The sequence below is a fragment of the Aythya ferina genome (genome assembly GCF_964211825.1).
Source record: "Aythya ferina genome assembly, chromosome: 4".
NCBI lineage: Eukaryota > Metazoa > Chordata > Aves > Anseriformes > Anatidae > Aythya > Aythya ferina.
In genome coordinates this window covers 40235693-40256473 of record NC_140300.1, presented here as the reverse complement: position 1 = coordinate 40256473, position 20781 = coordinate 40235693, and the positions used below count along the sequence as shown (strand labels likewise).

Genomic DNA, 20781 nt, shown 5'->3' with positions numbered 1-20781 from the left:
CCCTTATCTTCTCTTCCTCCCCCATTGAATTATCTGTCATGAAGGATCCAGTTCACTATTCAGCTTCTGCATACTTTCCCCCTCTCTTGGGGGTCTGGGGCACGTAAAGTTAATGGTATGAAGCTTTGCCAATGCCATTCGGACACCTCTGTCAAAATGGTGTTTCTGGGGTGTGTTCATGTCTACGTACAGTTAGATTTAGTGATGAGTGCTTGAAGTACAATAGTTGCAGTAGCTCCTCTTACAGAGTAACTTCCCTACTTTGAATTCAGTTTGGAGTTTCTCTATTTTGACTTGGGAGACTGAAAGTTTAAAAAAAAAAAAAAAATGCTTATTTTGGCGCGTGTTCTGCTAAACTTTGTTATAGTTCAGGTTCAAGGTCCTCTGTTTGAACCACCTACAGCTTCCAGTCAACTTGCACTGGCTCCTGAGGTGCATAAAATTCCCCTCCATGCTTTATGGTTCATTTCCAGATAGGCTTAGATGCGCCTGTTGAACAAACACCTCACCTGCAGGCATTGAACACGAAGTGGTGGATCATTTATCCCGCCACAGGGATTAGTCCAGCATATCCATCTGAGCAGGGCTGGGAAAGCAAGTTCTCTTGAGAAAGTGGGAGGACACCATGGGGGCCTCTGAGGCACGTGTCTCAAAAGCCTTGGCTGTATGTCTGTCCCAAAGGGCCGGGAGCTGTACCCCTTTGGCTACCTGGCAAAAACACGGGGGCCCTGTGGGAGCCACCCTGGGGAGGTGGCGCTCTGCCTGCAGCCTCCCAGCTACCCAGTGCCTGCAGCAGAGCTCCAGAGATGAAGCAGTGGCCTCAAAGCCTGCTGGCACCTCCGTTTGCAGCTCCTTCCTCTCTCATCTAAATTAGCTCTGCTCTGGGGAAGAAAGCAGCAACTCTGCTTCTGTTTGCTCTAGCAGGTCTAAATAAAATTAAACTTCTTACATATACAGTTGTCCATCTGCATTGCAATACCTACGAGGAAAATAAAAATAAAAAACAACAGCAACCAGGGATCTAGAGATCACAGATAAAAAGGATTTCATATGATGTTTCCAGCCTCTATCTGCCTGAGGTTTTCCTACTTGCATTTGTATGGGCTGGAGGAAAACTATTCAATTAAAAACTCACAAAATGGTAGCACCAAACCCACTAACTACAGGTAATTGGCCAGTCAGTTAGAATCTACTTTCAACTTAAACCTGCCTGTATTTGACTTTTTTTAAAAACATTATTTGCCTTTAATATAGTAATTGGCAACATGAGGCAAAAAATGATGCTGTGCCTTATTCTGTGGTGCAGTGCCTGTCAGCAAGCATCAAAGCACCGGGCATGCCTTTTCCCATCCTCAGCTGCTTCTGGCACGGCTCCAAACAGCCTGTGATGACTTTTCCCCACCTTGATTAACATAAACTGCTGCTCTCATCCATTAAGGAGAAGTACCACTCTCTGGGAGAGTTACTGTGATTGCTAACACCTGAAAACAGTTTGGCTTTAATTCTTTTTTTGTTTAAAAGAGATTTTTTTGCCTCTGAAGGAGTAACTTGCTGGAAGTATTTTGTTGCTAAACGCCCTGCTCAGCCACCGCACCACCGCTGGGTGGAAGTTACAGCCCTGGCCGGGGGTACTGGGCTGTGACTGTGCCTTAGGCTATGGGGTGCTGCATGCCTGGCATGAGTCACCGGTGTTCAGCGTGTGGTTGAACAGAGAAATTAATTCGATTTTATGGCAAGCATGCAAAGAATAAACTTCAGCAGTCCTTGCCGTAATCCAGAAATGTTTTCACCAGCTCTCAGCAGTAACTCCTGAAGCGAGGAGGTTACGAAAGCAGCACCGGGCCTGCGGAGAGGATGCGAGCAAGGCCGGGGCAAGTCAGGTTCTGCTGGCACGTCGCTGGTACACACACCGAGGAGCTGGCTGCTCCTCCTGCTCTGCTCAGGAAGCAGCCGAGCGGTGGCATTTAGTGGCAGGATGCCCCCCGCAGAGCCCTGCCCTTGCAGGAGGTGCTGCTTTGGCTTGGAAACAGCCCTCTCAGCATATACTGGAGGCTGGGTGTGTAAAAGAGCAGTATGTCTGTCCTACTTCTAAACTAAACGTTTGCAATTGATGCAGCAGCACCTATAAAGCCCTCATTGCCTGGATATTTCTTTTTCAAATGGATTTTGCTGATCTTTCCATGGTGCAGTTGCAGCACTGCTGTCACCATGCCAGCATGAAGGCACCTAGGATCCCTTACAGCTACACAATGCCAACGATTCTCGTACAAAAGGAGAGCTGCTGGAAAAGAAACGGCTGCACAGTGGAAACCGGTGCAAACTGTATACCAATTTCATTGGTTAGCACTGCAGAAAATATATTTGTTTGTGATTGCAGAGCCCGGTGCTATATTTAGTAGCCTGTTCCACACGCGAGCTATGGTTCCCCCCGAGAGCCTGGCAGGCTCTCCAGGGACTTTTCATGCACTGCCTCACCCCCAGCTTTCTCTGATGGAAGTCAGATGGATTTTGTTTTACACAAACACATCCACAACACCTCCAGCAGAAAGGCTTTGAGGCGATTATTCCCCATGGGCTTTTTCCCCTTGGCAAGCTGGTAGTAGCTGGAGCTGCTGCCCTGCTGCCTCCCTGCCCCAAAAGGCTGCCCTTTTTGCTGTGGGGAGGGCAGGGAAGCACAGACACACACCAGGATGCGGCCTGGCATCCAGCCGTGGTGCTGACGGCCGGTGCACCGCAGCACAGCGCCAGCAGGACAACGTGCGCAAAGCCTGGGGGAAAAAAGGATGCGTCCAGCCCCCAGCTAAGCTCCCAGCCTGGTCTGCCCTCAAACTCCCTGCACACACAGGTGCTGCACATTGTTTGCAAGCACCTTGTGCTTCCACCACTGGGAAGTGTAACTAAAGGCATTCTGGAGAAGAATGGTACTTGCAAATGTGCCTCACATCTCTCCGAACATCCAAACATCCAGCTCTTTTCTAGGGCATGATAGAAAGCTCCTTTGAAAGGTATCACATTCCCTGGCTACACATCCTGCACAACAAAATCATACAGCCATCAAGCAGGTCATGCTCACCTCACGTACTATTGTTTGTATTTGTTAAAGATATGACTTTTACATTTAGAAATGCTTTTCTACCTTGGGTAAGCTTAGCAAAAATGCTTCTTCCTTCCCCAGCACACAGCACAAGCCTGCAGGATGCCTGGGCTCTGCAACTGAAGGATGCCAGCATTGCCACTAGCACGGTGTCACTAATCAGACGGTGTAATCAGCAGGTTAATCAGGGGAGCTGTTCCTGCGAGTTAACGTTCAACTAAGAGCAAAGTATTTGCTGAGGCCATTTCCTGCTCAGAGACGTGGGGATGAGAGACCAGCTTCAGGCACATTTCTGACAGCTACCTTCTTGGTGGCTTTGGGGTTTTGTTTTTTTGCAACTTCACGTCCACTCTTCTAGTCCAGTGCTTACATGGTGCTGTCTGACAGTCGTGATGATGTACTTTTTTCCTTGACGTTACTTAATAATACAAATATTCAGGCAGAAACAGAACCAAAGGTTTCAGACCGACATGGAACACCCTGGGCACAGTTTGCCGGCAATGTGCAGGTTGAGGCTCACAGTTTGCCAGCTCCACTGCTGTTTGTCCTCTCCTGCCACGAGGACAGCTGCCAGAGTTCAGGGTCGTGGCAGTGGAAAGGAGTCACCACAGCGGACACAAAGATGTTTCCATTGGGCTGGCAAAAAACAGTGAGAAGCCAAAGGACAAAAATCACAGCACTGCATGAGCCATATACCTCTCAGTTCTACCATAGAGCACCTGAAAATGCAAGTCAGACTTCACTACAGGTAGGGAAATGACTCCAGGAATACATATTACTTGTTTCTTAGAGAAAAACGTCTGATACATTTACTACACAAGGGTACTAGTTTACAGCAAAACAATTATCTGGCTCGATAAATCAAAGTTTTCTTACCAAAGCCTTTGCTTGGTCTCAGTGGCTCTATTGAAGCAGTTTCTTGCATGAATCTCCTTGGCTCATTGCGTCCTTCTTTTCTGTTAACCTGTAATACATGCAGATGTAATGGTAGCCACTAGCCAAATGAAGACTTCCAAAGAGAGCTTTTAAAGAGCCAGGAAAACACAGAAGTAGTAGTGATCAAAATAAAGTGATACGCTGAAAACAGAATGAGGCATTGGCCTGCACTTGAAAGGAGGGAGGTTTGATCGTCTTTGCTTTTAAAGACAACAGAAAACCAGGTAATACTACCAGAGCACAGCATACCCTTTTTGGACTCAGTCCATATGGTTTACTGTAGTGATTTCTTCTCCAGTACAAGCAGTGTGTAAGTACGGGGAAAAGTCCTTAGTCTTAATTCTTACATGAGCAGGGCAAGCCTATGAAATCAAACACCATTTAATACTCTTCCTTAACAGTTTTCTGGAAAAAAAGCAACTGCTTTGTCCTGCACCGCTTCAGGTAAATCTGGTTGATTGAAACACACACCATATCTACACAGTTTCACTTGCATTTCGTGGAGTCCCTTTATGAATTGTTGCAGTGTCTTTTTTTTTTTTTTAATTACAGCTTGGATACTTCCAGAAATGTGTGTCTTTTCAATGGACGTGACATTAATAGTTAGTATTAATTAAAAACAAACAAACAAACAAAACATACTGAAGTTCTTATTAAATATATCATATACCATATGTCATATATCATATTTCATACTTATATTCTGATCCACTACATCCTTTTAAATACACTGGTCACACTTTTTAATCACTCAGTTGCTGTATCTGTGGGGTTTAGCCTCAAACAATACGACCCATCAGCTCGCATGCACCAGGCATTGCCTCTCGGCTGTTCCTTCCCCTGGTTTTTCAGCTCCACGCCCACAAAAAGCCCACGCCCTCTAATATATGCTATTGTCATATATAAAAATCACAGACATAGATGTTTAATATCACAGAAACTCTGGAAACTAGCTTTAGACGCTGCTGCAGTCTGAGGAAAGCACAGCCATTGCAAGGCATACATGCCAATCACAAGGGCTGCCAGCGCTGTGCTTTTTCACAGCAGCATCACAGTGACTCAAATATCAGCTCGGCATTGAAGTTAGTACTTCATGGTAGCGATGCGGATGAATAATCATACACAGGAACTCAAAACCCCTCTGATTAGCAAATGCTCTTTTTATGCGCAGCTGAACCGTTAGCTGCTGAAGCCAGGAGTCCTTTATTGCTTCCAACTTCTGAGTGGGTTAATAATATCTTGAAGTAAATGGAAAAGTTGTTGCACACATTTTAGGGCACGTTTAACCTTATTCCTCATTGTGTGCCCTTCCTGGAATAAGCAAAGCAACTGAGAACTACAGGCAAGAACAGCAACACCTAACCCCCTCTGGATTAGTTGTTTGTTTTTTTTTTTTTTTTCCTACATGGGTGTGTGGGGTTGACCAGGCTTTTACAGACGTCAGACCACCCCTCCACCCCTCCGCAGCAGCCTGAAGCACAGCCTGACAGATAGGCAAGGGGCAGTGCTAAAAACTCGGTTACTTGCTCTAAAACAGGACCTAACGTGAAGGTGCTGTATAGTAAGGTGGATTATGATGGGTAGATAAGAGAGAGAGGCTCTTTGAGCTCTTCAGTATTGTTAAATACAGTTGTTTTTCCTCAGTTCTCTGGAATCAAGTAAATACCTGAAGATTCTGTTGGTTTTAGTATGTATATTTATTTATTTTGTAAGCAAATGCTGCTTTCAAAATCCATCTCCTTATGGAAAAAGAGAACATGAGACCCAAATGCACCCTACTGGTTTCAAATAAGATGCAGACAGGAATCTAAAACATACTCCCCACTTTATTTCTTTTTTTTCTTTTTTCTTTTTTTTTTTTTTTTAAGATTGATCATTTATTTCAAAGCCAATCTTTATCATTAATTTAGGGAAAGAGAAATGAGGCTGCTTCTTTTGAATGTTTGCGATTGGCAATACAAGCTTTCATGCAGCTGATGTAACGTGAGCTGCAAGTTGTGCCACCTGCATCAAAACAAATAAAAACGTTGCTGGAGGCGAGCACAGCACTCTTGGTAAATTCTGAGCTACTGGCAGGCTGACCTGCTATCGCTGCCATGGCTAGGGGCACCGTACAGGTGTCCTAATGGAGCCCAGCCCAAACCTGGAATGTCTCTGCTGTTACCACGACACAAAGAGTATGTATGGGTGCTACCAGAGAGACCTGCTTACCCTAAGACTCCAGTTGACATTCTTGCTATCAAGCTCCGAGTTGCAACAGCCTGTCTCTGGTCAATGATTGTCACTGTACCTCTGTCAGATTACATCAATTCTGGGTTGTTTTCCAGGGGTGAGAAGAATAGAATGGAAGCAAAGCGGATAACAGGTTTCTTTAAATGAGCAGTGATACTGCTGGGAAATTTGCTTTTCATTAATTTTAAATTATAAGTTTTCTACAATTCAAAATTCTCCTTAACCAGAGGCGATTTAACACAGACAGAAAATAATACATAATTATAATACATAATACATAACAGTGGATAATAGCTGCACTGAACACAATTATTGACTTCAGTTACTGCATTCAGTCCCTGCATCTCCAGCTGCTTTTACATGCCTTTCTTTGGGCTGTGGGAGTATCTTCCTAAACTACAAGGAGCTGCATTAAGAAACGCACGTCAGCCTCTTTGATTCTGATTTTGCAGCTGACTGGATGCACAGATCTCAGAGAATCCCAAGCCGTCACTGGAAAGCAGCAGCAAGTCTTTCCCTATCAATGTTGCTTCACAGGCCTCACTGATGACTTCATTCAGCCGTATGAATAAGGTCTTCCTTTGGACTTGCAGTGTGAACCAAAACAACAACAACAAAACAAACAATCAAAAGAACAACAACAACAAAAAAAATCAATAAAACCCACTCCCTTTTCTCATTCTCCAGAGTTTTTTTGTGAGTACAGCATGAAGAAATGACACGCAGGCACTTGTTCTCCTTACAGGTCTATCTTCAAAAGACTTCAGTGTTAACTATGATCCAGACCGGAATGAGCATTTAAGTTTTCCTGCAGTAATGTCAATTTCTTATGTTATCTACAAGTCTAAGATTACATAGCTGTTGGGTGTTGATTTTCATACAAAACCGGACTGCCATTTTCTCGTGGAAGTGAAAATATTCACCAAGAAGGGACTGGCTCTATCTAAGTTCTTTTATGGACTCCCATATTAACCATGTCAATCAAAATTAGATGTTAATTAATTTTTAGATTGTGAAGGCATGCCAGAGATGAAATAAAGTGAAAGACGATAGCTCATTGCATGTTCTCAACTTCTCTCACTACAGCTGGAAAATTGTCTTTTTAATTATTGCTTTATAAAGCTGGGAAAAATGGCAAAGCTCATTGGGCTTACATGACAAAGTTTTGGTAGCAGGGGACTGCAGGGGTACGGAGCCATGTTGGCGCAGTGCTTGAAGAGCTGCTGCCTGTGGGCAGCCCCCACAGGCTCAATTTGGGAAGGATGGCATCCCCTGGGAGGGACCCCGTGTGGAGCAGGGGCAGAGAGTGACCGTGAAGGAGTGGCAGAGATAAAGAGTTAGGGACTGACCGCAGCCCCCATTCCCTGTTCTTCTGTGCCGTTCGGAAAGGAAGGAGAAGAAGGTGGATAAGGGGAAGGTGTTTATATTTTTTATTATCATTTATAATTTTAGTTGTTTTTTTGTTTTTTTTTTTTTTTTAACTGCTCTAGCTCGTTAGTAGCTAGACTAGGTAATATATTCTATTAATCTCCCCATGCTGAGTCAGTGTTGCCCATGATGATAATTGTTGAGTGATCTTCCTGTCCTTATCACAACCCTTGAGCACTTTTCCATGCATTTTCTCCCCCATTCCCTTTGAGGAGGGGGAGTGAGAGAGCAGTTGTGGTGGAGCTCAGCTGCCCAGCTGGGTAAAACCACCACACAAGGGTGGAGCTATTTCAGCTTTCACATGCTTTGATGGATGTGTACTTTAGACCCTTTATGGGATCAGCTTTTTTTCTTTTTTGATAGGTGGAGATTACAGTACACATAAAAAAGCACCGTGTATTTTGATGCTTCTTGGCCATAGCTTCACAATGAAGTAAAGGAGAAATGGAAACACCAAGAAAACTCAAATGTGCAGCAAGTAAGCATATGTATGAATACTAAGACACATTTAAAGTTTGCATGTCAGCCTTCTGCCTTCCTAATTTGAAGGTAGCTTTCTTCCCAAGTAGTGTAATGGAATATAGTACCAATCTAAGATGAGGATTCACCATTGAATCACATTTGGTGGTTTGTCTACCAAGGTCCTTTCTGGTCATTCCGTTGCTCCACAAGCATAGAGCAAATATGTTCAATAAATACATTTTTTAAAAGTCATTCAGTAGAATTAAGTCTTATCAGCGATAACTGCAATCATATTTAAAGATGCAAAACATCTCCAAAATATGTTCTAGCTTTTTGTTTTAAATAGACTTTTTATTAAGTATGGAAATAGAATAAGTTCATAGATAGAGCATAGATAGTGAAATAGTACAAGATAACACCAAAAATGTTTGGAAATTCTTATGTATCTGGGTGAACAGGCTACGATATTTACCAAGAAGCCCACTTAATATCAATTGGAATTGAAACCTTGCTCTGTGTGTGTGTCTGCATACATCTATGGAAGCCTGCAAGACTATTTTTTGAGAGAACTAAGCTGTATCTGAAATTAAGAGCATTTTTTTCCATTCAGAAAGCTAAGACTATGAGAAATGAGGTAAGCCTATGAGAAATGACAAAGACTCCGTAAGGGTCTTGATGTATATTGAGGGGCCAGTAATTGCCAGTTTTCTAGAACTTCAGATAAGTCCAGAACACACTCTGAAGCATCATGCAGGTGTTTCAGATGCTCCGAAACAACTCTTGAGACCTTGCAAGAGAGGAGTGACAGTAGTCCAAGTACTGTGACAGTCTTTCACAAAATTGTCAGCCACACATACAAAAAACTAAGAACCCTTTTACCTCCCTTGCTTATCACAGTTTATTGTGGATTTTACTGTAAGAATTGGTATCATAATTCCTAGAACAATTACTGAAAAGAAGTGATAACAGTTTGTGGCAAAGCCAGTTTATTAGGTTTCTGGGATTGTGTCTTACCCTCCCCAACACATACAAAATAACCCAACTTTACAATTTGGTAAGGTGAAAATATGTATACAAAGTAGTCGGTACTTTTGACATTGATTCTGTGGGCAGAACATTACTACTGAAAGCCAGGAAGCACACTGAATCCTGAATCAATGACCACATTACCTTTATGGCAGAACCATTAAAACATGCTATGTGCTGAAGACAAGATTACATAGTTAAAACATTTTCTTTACACAATTTTAATGACATGAGGGCTCTTATTTACAGGTTGCGAATAACTCAAAGCTTAACAGATTTGCAGATGTCTGATATCAAATTTAACATTAACGCTGTACCTACATAATTTCCTTACCTCAGCTCCCAACCTGACTGACTGACTGACTTTGGAATTCTTCATTCTGTTTTTTATTAGAAAAAAAAAAAAAAGTTTGCTGGTATACTCAGTACTATACAAATAGTTAAGATTGATACTTTTGAGAAAAATGAGTAAGAATGTGAGTGAAAAATAAATTGTCCAAGAGGACTGTAAACCATGTTTATTTATAATATTATACACATAAATGTAAGATCAATCCTTTTCTAAAAAAAGAAAAATATTAAGGAAACTCATGTTAAAAAGCTGATTGTTTCTGAAAGGACTGTAAATCAAATTCTAGTCATAAAAGGTTCAGAGTGAATACAAAAATTCCCTTTAACAACTGTTGCATAAACAAAATTACTGTCATAGTTGTAGCAGCTTTATATGGAAAAAATATTATATTTTGTTTAGATTATTTTTAAGCATCCTAAACATATTAGGCCAAATTTAATGCTATTTCTATGTGTGAAGAAAAAAAAAGTCAATGCATTTTTCCCTTTATCAATAAAACACTTGCAATAGGATTTAGACCTCAGTAATTTTAATAGTTCAAAAGTTAGCTTGCTTCAGTATTTTGTTTCTAATAATCATTCGGATGGTGACTTCTAAACTGGGGCTTATATTTAGCTTCCAGTACACTGCAAATCAAAAATCTTCGTTTTTACTTAAATTCCTTTAAAAATTAAGTCAGAAAATATTGTTTGATCGTGGCATACAAAGTCACAGACTGAATTCTATGGATTATACTTCACATTATGTAGCTGTGTGCGACCTAGCACCATTTTTGCTATGAAACTTGACCTTCACAGAAAAGAACTGAATGAAATGGCTGCAATTATGAGAACACAGAAGAAAATGGGTCTAGAAGAGCAATTACTAACTCACATTAGTAATGCCACGGATGCCCAACTTACAGCCATGACATGAGCAAGTTTTAGCCAAAAATCTGTAACAGATTTGGCAGACTTTCTCTATATTTCAAAATCTAATTTATTTTGCATTTATATGTATTTAAAGTAAAACCCATATTCCCTACTCTTTAAATGGATGATACTGTCTTACCATTATGCAAGCAAATCGACCTTCAGTTACGGAAGCTGGTAGTTCCTTTGCACAGAAGCCTTCACATATTCTAGCACAGAACAATACAGATTATTAGACTATGGTGGCCTTGACATTTTCAATAAATAAGGCACAACTTTGTACATCAAAACAGGCATGAGAAGTAACATTCTGTCCTAAACATTTTCATCCTTAAAATGTTATCAAGTTGGTTTGTCAAATGTTGTTTTTCTTAAGACAGTTGAAAAGCATCAACACTAGCATCCTCTGAAACATGTATCTTTGCAAACCGTTACACTTCTGGCAACCTCACTCCATTTCTTAGTTTCTTAAGTGTTTTCAGTTACACTGGGGCACAACTCAAACACAGCATCCTTAGAAGTCAGTCCTCACTGAATATTGAAGTTTTGGTAAGGCCAGAGAGGCTGTGGGTAGTTCTAGTCCCAGATTTTCCCCCATATCCTGTGCTACAGGACTTTTTGTATGAAGGAATGCATAGTTTAGTCTTACAAGTTATTTATGAAAAATTAATGGACTTTTAAGTTATCAGTTAATCGTCTAGAGGTAGGGACAAGTTTGTCAATTCTCTTACCACTGCCATGAAGAAACAGACAAAGTTTACAATGGAATGACATGCCATGAAAGCCAGCAGTTTGCACTTACCCTGAAGCCCAGACTTTATCTGACAGTCCTGTTGCTTGTTTATTTTTTATATAAGTAGGTATTTGCTTATCAGCTTGCTAGCAGTCATCAAATATCCCTTCAGACATTAAAAATCTCCCCATCTCCCCACTCACTGACCTGAAAAAATCAGGCTATCTGGCTGTCCCCAAACACTTTTCCTCCTACATTATTCCAATGCAAGTAGCAACCAGAAGTGTTAGTAAACTGTCTTACTATATATAGCTTTACCACAAGTGACAAAAACGATCTCAGGCAGCAAGAGCTCAAGAAGAATTGCTTTGTCAATACTTCACTTGAAAGTTTACATTCCTGTATATTTATAGTGAAACTTCAGTAATTCAGAAAGTACAACTACAAAGTGCAAGAAAATGAGACGGGCACATCTACACCAGAAAAAAAACAAAACAACAACAACAAAAAAAAACACAGTAAAGTGCCAAAAAGATTTCCTATAATTGCTACCAAACCCTGGATCTGTGTCAAGATCATAATTTTGGAGCATTTGCAAACAAGACAAGGTGAGAGCTAATAAATAGCGAGATTTAACACCAGCAGGTCATGGCAGGTTTTGGTTCAGGCTTTATATGTATTTGATCGCGATCTGGGGGTTGACTAAGCATTAATGGCTTGTGACTTTTAAGCTTGTGAGCCAGCGTCATAAATATGGCCTCCACATGGTCATTGTCATTGGGGTTTTTGGCAGAGGTTTCAAATAACGGCATACTGTGAGTATCAGCAAACTTCTGGGCCAAGTCCGTAGGTACCTGAATAGCACTTCTCAGGTCACATTTATTTCCAACAAGAATCCGTGGTATATCGTTGGCAAGGAGGTGTTGTTTGCATTCTTCTATCCATGATGGCAGACTGTGAAAACTGGCAATGTTTGTCATATCATACACAAACACAACAGCGTGTACGTTCCTGTAATAGTGCTGCACCATGCTCTTTCTGAAGCGCTCCTGGCCTGCCGTATCCCATAGCTGGATCTGAAAATAGAAGGAGAACAAGAGAAAAAAATGTTTTATTACTTTTGCTAGAAAATAACACCTATTACCCGTAGCTAGGAAAGTCACACAATTACAGGAAAACACTCTTCAGAATTAATCATACTGAAAAGTTTGTGCTGAAAAAACTATTGCTTTTATGCAATTTCAGAAATTGTTCCTTCCAAACCTGCCTGCTCACAATTGAAGCTACAAAGAAATTAAGATGCAGCTTGAACGCAAGTACAAATTTCTGAAGGTTTATTGAAGCAGGTATTTTGTAAGATTTTTACAAAAACAAATACTGAAATCTTGTCAGTTATGCTTTTCTTTGACAAAACAAAATACTTCACAGCATAACTCTCAGCTGACATGATTTTTTATTGCCAAAAATAATGTCATCTTCCCCAAAGCGTTGTTCTTATCATGAAGTTAACTGTGTGTTGTGGTAGACTCATGAGAAGTAGGAATAAATCAAATCATGCATGAACAACAAAAACAAAATAAACAGGACAAAGAAGTCTGTTCCATAGTCTATTAGACTTAAACTCTCCTATGAATCTCAAACTTATTTAATACATAAGCTAGGTCCATACTGTGCTTTGTAGCGTAAACCATGCATGTAAGGAAAAAAAAAAAAGCACAAAACTTCTGTTTATTATGATACTGCTATTTCCAAGTTATGCACTATTCTATCCTAAACAGACTGAACTCATATTTTTTCAAAACCTATTCAGTCAGTGTTACAGACAAAAACCATTAATAAATAAGTGAAATGCTCTCAAACACTACTGAGATCTATTCCTAAAACTATCACAAAAAGGTATTGCCAATATTTTCCCTTGATGAAAACTCCCGCGCACACAGTTCTGCATTTCTTTGATCCAGATGTTTCAGTAAAACTTGCTCAGAAATTCTAAGTGTCTTGAAAGTTGCTTTCTTTACAGTTTTTACTACTGACTTTAACATAAAAAATGGAAACGAGGTGCTAGAGAAACCTGCTAATGGCAAGAAGCTAAGATGTATCCCTGACAGACAGGTGAGTTACAGTACCATATAGAAAAATAATCTGGAATAGTAGGATTAGGGTGAAATGGAACAGGAAGAGATGCAAAGCCTTGATAACACAGACTAATGATGAAGACTTCTCCTGAAAGTGCAGAATTCATCCGTTTGGAAACGACTAAAATGGATGATGATCCACATACACGAGTCAATCACAGGATGTTATGAATCACTAGTGTGAAGGAAAAATAGTAAGTGGTATTTCAGGATGGTGTGACTTTTTCTGCAATATTATGTGCAACCCTGGTCACCCAAGCTCAAGAAAAACCTCAGACCAGAACTGGTGGAAATGGTAGTTACTGGTTTGATCAGGGGAACAGAAACTTTACATGAAAACGATAGAACAGCTTGGACTCTGTAGTCTAGTCCAGTTATTTGCAGCTTCTAAACAACAGACTTATAAGATCCATGTACCGCTTCTAAAAGCGTCGTTAAGATTATGAAGAAAAGCAAGGCAAGGCACCCTAGCCTCTGACTGAAGACAGTGGTAGTCAGCTGCAAGTTACCTCATCCTAGAGCAAATACCTCCTTTTTGCCAACTCTGTTGTGCTCTGAACACAGCTGACTGCATCTCTGTGGCAGCCTAGAGATGTAAAGGCAGCCTAGAGAACTAGATTAAATACGGGCACCTATATTTATACCTATGGGTAAGACTCATTCACCTACCCAGCTGAGAAATAGATCTAGTTCCATGCACTAACAGAATATTATCAAGTCAGTAGATTCATGGGAAGAAAAAAAAAAATCATTAATTTGGGCTATGACAAATTAAAGAGAAAAAAAAAAATCACAGGCTGAGTTGTTGCTTATAGTTAGACAACAAAAAGGTGAGGAATCACTCTATATAGTCTCCCAGAACGGTATATCAAATCTAATGTAAAGAGGCAGTTTGTTTTCAGAAGCAGCTGCAGACGCTGAGGTTATGCTTCTCTCCCCACCTCACTCAGAGAGCAGAAGTCAGTCACGCTTCGGTCAAGCACAGATCCACAAGCTTATTGTCAGCCTTGGGTAGAGAAGAGGAAATTAAATTAAAGCTTTACATATCTTTCAAGTTAAGCTGAAGCAACAGCTCCTCCTAAATGTTATTTCCATGCAGCTTTCAAACTTGAAATGTGTCATCTCAAATAATACTTTCCCAACACTGAAGGTTTTACACTTCAGAAGTTTCTTTGTTCCTCTCACCAGGTGAACTTGAGCAGACCATCCCATTTCTGACACCCTCTCCCCCCAGAAAAAATATTTGCTCTACTGAAAAACACTGGGAAGGATCACTTTTAGAGACGTGCACTGATGAATTAACATTAAGATTATTGTTTCATGATTATTTAAATACCATCCATCATCAAGGAAGCACACTTATTATAACAGCCCTTTAAAACACGGGCTTTGAAAATCTGGTTTAACAGCTTAATTCAACTAATAAAAACTGAGGACAGAACCACTTTGTCACACTCCCTAGGAAAGACAAATGGTACTTAAATATATCAACCCAGCTACCACCTCCCACCTTCTGACTCCTTTTTGTGGATCCAAGAAAGATTGTTTTCTGCGCAAGGACTCCCTTAGCGTGCATGGCTTATAAATGCTGGTAAAAACACAACTGCCCTTTAATAAAAACAAAATGATAAACTATGCCTCCTTTAAAAGATGGAAAAAAAATGCCAACAGCTCAGAAGAGCAGAACACGATGTTTGGACTTTCTTCTTTGAATTTCATCTGCATCCTTTGCTCCTTTAATGTAGGTCAGTAAAGAGTGACATCATTGTTTTCTTCGATTCTCAGTGTGTAGGTCATTTTAGGCAGAGGGAAATCTAGAATGCAGTGTTGAAAATTTTATTCTATTCCTCACATCTAGGCATAGCTGTTTCAAATGAAGCTGTGAGCCTACTGTATAAGCTACACACGAATACACTCGTCCCTATGCCTTGAATTCTAAAAAACTGTGTGGGAGACCCCCAGCGAGAAGAACTGTGCTTGTATTACTGCCAATGACACAGCGTTTTTCCAGCTGCAAGGGAAACGCTCTCTGTACTGTAGCAGCACAAGAATGACCATCCAGCTGGCTGGGGGAAGGGAGAAGAGGGAATGAGAAGAAACCAATTAATACTCTCTTTCAAAACACGAGGAAAAATTCCCCTGCTCTGAGGGCCTGGCCCTTCAGGGCACAACCAGAACAGCAGCCATTTGGCTCATCTCACCTCCTCTCTTTCCTGGTTCAACAGGCATTGCTGGGGAGATGCTATGAGAAAGAAAGGTAAAGACGAGCAAGAAGAGGTGGCAAAGAATAAAAATTGGTGTGTGCTCAATGACATGTAGCATCCTCCCAACAGTTACAGCCCTGGCTGTAATGATGAAGTTTATTTATTTTAAAGCTAAAACTAAACTGCCAGGGAAACTAGGAGTCCGAAAAGCATCTTCTCCTCAAGAACACTGCAAAACCACCTCCCACAACCTACGTAACAAAATGGCACAATAACCAATGTGAAGCATCTTGGAGCTATGAATCATTTTACTTACTTACTTATTTATTTATTTATTTATTTTAATTCCCTGCAGAATTGTGGGCACAGTCCAGAGGTGGTAAAAATGCCAGGCAAGAAGATGGTGCTGACAGGAAGGTGTCCCTCATGAGGTTCCCTTCTGCTCTGGAGAGCAACAGAGCATAGAGTACAGAATATCAGCTAGAAGCCAAAGAAGTGTTGTTCAATGGTTTTATAAGGGCAAAGAGTAACAGACTCTTACTGGTGCTTCTTTTTTAATTAAAAAGGACATAGGGTAAAAAGGAAAAAAAAAAGGGGGAAGACAGGCAAATGGACAAATGGAAGAAATGGCAAGCATGGGGGACAAATGGATAGCCTCCCCCTCTCCAACATCTGTAAGCAGTGAGTAAACAAGGCAAAACTATAGCTTTCAGCTGCCTGTCAGCTGTAATCCCAAAGCCTGGTGATAACATATGCAGAAGTACAATTCTGTGACTACTGCTACTCTTTTTTTCCACGCATCTGCTAAACTTTGATCACAGAAGCAAACTATCGCACAGAAGGGAATTTTGCTTAAAGGATGTTACTGCTAGCAGCCAAGCTGCGCTGGTAAGCAACCAGTGGTTCCATCTGCAAATAGCTGCTGGGATCACAAGGAGTGCTTACGCATCCCTCTGGCAAGCTAGGTATGTTTCATATACTTTTAAAATATGTTTTAAAGCGCAAAGAAGGTGAAAGAGCATTCATCTCCTCCCCAGATTTTCTCTACATTTAGATCTGTACGAACAAACTTCGGCTAACCCTGTAATCAGCGCAGAACACCCATGAAACGTGAGCCACGCACCCGGCCTGTCACCGTCCAGCCCCGCACCGCATGCAGCAATCCACCAGAACCCTACAAAACCCAGCTGCCACACGGCAGCTCCCTGCTGAGCAACGCTCGGCTTCTCGGCGGGATGCCACTGACTATTTTCAGCAGAGCCGCCGCATCTTTGCGCTGCTACCTTGATGCGCTCGCCGTCGATGGTGACGGCCCGCTCGCGGAAGTCCACGCCGATGGTGGCCTCGGTGCGCTGCGGGAAGCGGCCGGCGCAGAAGCGGTAGGTGAGGCACGTCTTGCCCACGTTGGAGTCGCCGATGACGATGATCTTGAAGATGCGGGAGCGCGCCGGGGGCAGGCTGCCGCTGCCCGGCAGGCTCAGCTCCAGCGACGACTCCAGCTCGGCCGCCGCCGCCATCATCGCCGCCGTGTCCCCCCCGCTCCCCTCCCCTCAACGCCTCCAGCCGCCGCCAACCGGCCGGTAACGGCCGCCGCCGGCCGGCAGCGAGCGGCTGCGCCCCGCCACGTCACCGCCCCGCCCCGCCCCGCCCCGCCGCGCCTCTCGCGAGAGCCCGGCGCTGAGCGGCGGCCGTTGGGGGGCGCGGTGCTGCCTGAGGCGGCGGGCGGGAATGGGGAGGGGGTACGGGGCACGGGTCGTGCCCGAAATAGAATCACAGAATCACAGAATTTCTAGGTTGGAAGAGACCTCAAGATCATCGAGTCCAACCTCTGACCTAACGCTAACAGCCCTCCACTAAACCATATCCCTAAGCTCTACATCTAAACGTCTTTTGAAGACTTCCAGGGATGGTGACTCCACCACTTCCCTGGGCAGCCTGTTCCAGTGCCTCACAACCCTTTCAGTGAAGAAGTTCTTCCTAACATCTAACCTAAAACTCCCCTGGCTCAACTTAAGCCCATTCCCCCTCGTCCTGTCACCAGGCACGTGGGAGAACAGACCAACCCCCACCTTGCTACAGCCTCCCTTGAGGTACCTGAAATAGTCAAGAGGAAGGCGTGTAAAGGGGTAGCCGAGGCGGATGAGTGTCAGTGCCCAGCTCAGCGTGGTATAAAACAACCCAGAGTGCATCAAAACCCTGTGCGTGGAGAAAGGAGCTGCTTAGCGCAGTCGGCGTCAGCCCTGCGGGGAGTCCTTGTTATTCCTGTGGACCACCCCAACACAAAGTAGTTGAGAGGTGCCTCGGCTCTGCATCACTCCCCTGGGATAAGGTGCCTTCGTTTATTCAGCCAAACCATTCATTCCATCAAAAAAAAAAAAGAGGAGTACTTCTGGTGGAAAATTACGACTTGTGGAAGATGAGGAGACTGTGCCACCCTTGCATTCCCGTGACCCTCCGACACTAGTTGCTCCATCTTGCAGCAAGAATGTAAAATGACTGAGGAAAGGGAGCAGCAGTAAGGGTGTCTCCACAGCCTAATGGCTACAGGGTTCCTAATTCTAGTGGGAGATGCTCTGATCCAGGCTTTGGCTAGCACGCTAAAAGGAGATTTTAAACAGCTGCTCGGCAGGGTCTGCCAGCAGCTCGTTTAACCAAGTTTGATCTGGGTTACGCCAAATTGAGCTATAATTAGATCTGAGCCCTCAAACGGCTTTCAAACATCATTTACTTCAGTAACTAAGACTGTCAGTGGCAGAATCCACACACCACCTAGTGGCTGAAGGCATCCTTAGTTAAGAGGTTTTTGTGCTCTGCTAATTTTGCAGACACCCCCAGCGCCCTGCCTGTGACTTTGCCTCTAAATATTGTTAATGACCTTCTCAGTTTATAACCCAAACTTCTGTTTTGTCAGCCACACAACAGGCAGCACTACCTGAACGGGGATGCTTCTGAGAACTGCTGAAATCTGGCTTCTGAAAGCTGCCCACAGGCTTCGCAGATACAGAACTTTTGACCTTACTCTGTACTGCAGATTTCGCAGGCGTCCAGTTTGGACATTATGGAGGCTCCTTCCAACAGCTTAGTTCCTAAAATCTCCTGCTGGGCCTCAGTGGTGCCCCTGAATCCTGGTGCTGAATCCCAGCACTTCTGGCCAGGAGGCTCCATTTTTGGGGACCTGTGGAAGTTGGGGCACTGAGCGGCCTGGAGAGAGATTTTGCTCAAGGTTTCTGGGTACAAGTACTCTTTATTTAAATGAGTGCATGATTATTTCAGGGGAGAAAATAAAATCCTGAACAGAGTTAATGAAGCTTCTCATTTACTTAAGGTTCCTTTGTGGCATTCTTGATGTTCTTGCAGCAGCGTCCCTTTGAGAAGTCCACATGAGTACATGTGGGCGTTTTAGCTGTCCTTTTTAAACTTCCCTATTACCCCAGTCATAAGACTTCCTGATCAGCCTTTGCAAATCGTCCCAGATTTAACATCAGGCGACTTCACCCATCCCACCCATTACTCCTTTCTCCTGGAGAGCAGTCACTGCAGAGCAGGAGCTTTGGGGTGGTTCCCAACATGAAGGGGACAGTGGCCACTGCCTGTTCTGTGCATGGTGGTCAGATGCCACCGACCCCCCCAGTCGTAGGTGAGATGGAGGTGGAAAGGTCAGTCACTTTTAGCCGGATAGATGCGCAGAGTTCATAGTTTCAAGCAGTGCCCTGAGCACGGTACACATCCATTAACATTACAGGTCAAACCTTTTCCTTCAATACACGTCATTTAGTCCCACTGGCAGGCGCTCAGCAGGATGACAAGTTGTGTTTCTATCAGCTATATTTTGAGCAGTGGGAAAATAGATTACTCATGGAGGGATTCATGTAAACAACCGCCTTACTGGCCTGCTGAGGTTTGGGTACGTGAAATCCTGCAAAACCTATACTGTGTTGTTTTAGTATGAAAATTTTAAGACTGTCCTAGCTTGGCTGGATCAAAAATATAGCTAGTCTGCTCGCTGTGGGAAGAGGAAGCTTAAGGGAAAGATACAAGATCTGGGGGAGAAGAGCTTGTTTTTACACCCTCACAACTTCTGCTGATCCACGGTGAGGGATTTCGCAAACAGAAACTGAATCAAGTCTGTTCTACTTAAAGTCTACCTTCCTTCATGTGAGAACAAATATTGCTGACACACTTCACTTGTGAATTAAAACTGGCCTTAAAACTTGTTTTAAAGACGATACTCTGATTTAAAGTGCTCTACCTACAGCTGTAAAGTAGAAAATCCATTGTGTTTAAAGCACCATTTTAACTTCAAGTATATCACAACATTATAGAGTTCTCCAGTTATTTTGGAGCAACTACGTAGGAGCAGTGTACAAATGCACTTAATAGGTTGAAGGATTTTTAGATCAATCCATGCAGCTGTTACACAGACAATCTTACTATGGCTAAGTCAGGAGCATGCAGAATGAGGTCACTCTCTCTGTTTACTTCTGGGGAAGAAAAAAAAAAAAAAAAAAGGAAATATTGTCATATGACACTGAACTCCAAACAAGAGAGAAAAGTCAATAAACAATGAAAGTTACCGGTACCTGGTAGAATTCCTTTCCAGCTTTCTGTGTAGGGAGTATTCACACGAGTATTTGAATGGGATTTGTGCATCTTCTGTAGTAACTTCTCACTGTGAAGGATAAGAATCTTAGAGCAACATATGCACAAGAGATACCTGAATTAAAAAAATAAAAATCAGTAAAGCCTAGTCTTTTATTTCTACACCAAGGTAGTGTCCAAAATAATCATCAACTCTGATCTTCAGTGAAACTTCCATGTCATGTCTTCACTGTACTTTTCTACCTTAGGCTATTCTATACCACTCAGTTGCCCTGAGGTAAAGTACACAGCCCCTTTTTTAGCAGAGAGTACCAGCCCTGAATAAAATGTGCTAGGCTACAATATTTCCCAAATATGAGCTGTAACAGCACTTTCCAAAATGTTGAGATGTGTTTTCAATGACACAGGAAAAAGGGAGTTTACATTTTCCTAATCACTCTCCCATTTTGCCCTCAAAAGCATCTATTTTAGCTTAGTGTAATTGCGTATTACTTCCAAATTCAAATATATTTTCCATCCATAAATCTGACTCCAGGATATTTCAGTTTAAAGAGGCAAATAACTGGAGAACATGTTTTTTATTTACACCATACAGGTACAGGACTGTTGTATTTTTATCTGGACTCCACAGGCAAAGACTGTGCATACACAGCGTGCAGCATGTACACA

General features: G+C 42.5%; 1 protein-coding gene across 1 annotated transcript; it reads right to left on the bottom strand.

The window, feature by feature from the left end:
* Nucleotides 1–10108: 10108 nt before the first annotated feature.
* Nucleotides 10109–17072, bottom strand: RAB33B (RAB33B, member RAS oncogene family). Its single transcript, XM_084517406.1, has 2 exons — nucleotides 16797–17072; nucleotides 10109–12250 (listed from the first exon to the last, which is right to left on the bottom strand). Exons 1-2 carry the CDS (start codon nucleotides 17031–17033, stop codon nucleotides 11807–11809), a joined length of 681 nt encoding a protein of 226 aa, XP_084373532.1. The 5' UTR covers nucleotides 17034–17072; the 3' UTR covers nucleotides 10109–11806.
* Between the last annotated feature and the right edge of the window lie 3709 nt (nucleotides 17073–20781).

What these genes read in the sequence shown, in the direction of transcription:
- RAB33B (XM_084517406.1), bottom strand. Translation starts at nt 17,033, where the DNA reads ATGATGGCGGCGGCGGCCGAGCTGGAGTCGTCGCTGGAGCTGAGCCTG. An exon ending in TCGACGGCGAGCGCATCAAG is followed by an intron (nt 12,251 to 16,796) that starts GTAGCAGCGCAA and finishes TTCTATTTTCAG; the next exon opens with ATCCAGCTATGGGATACGGC.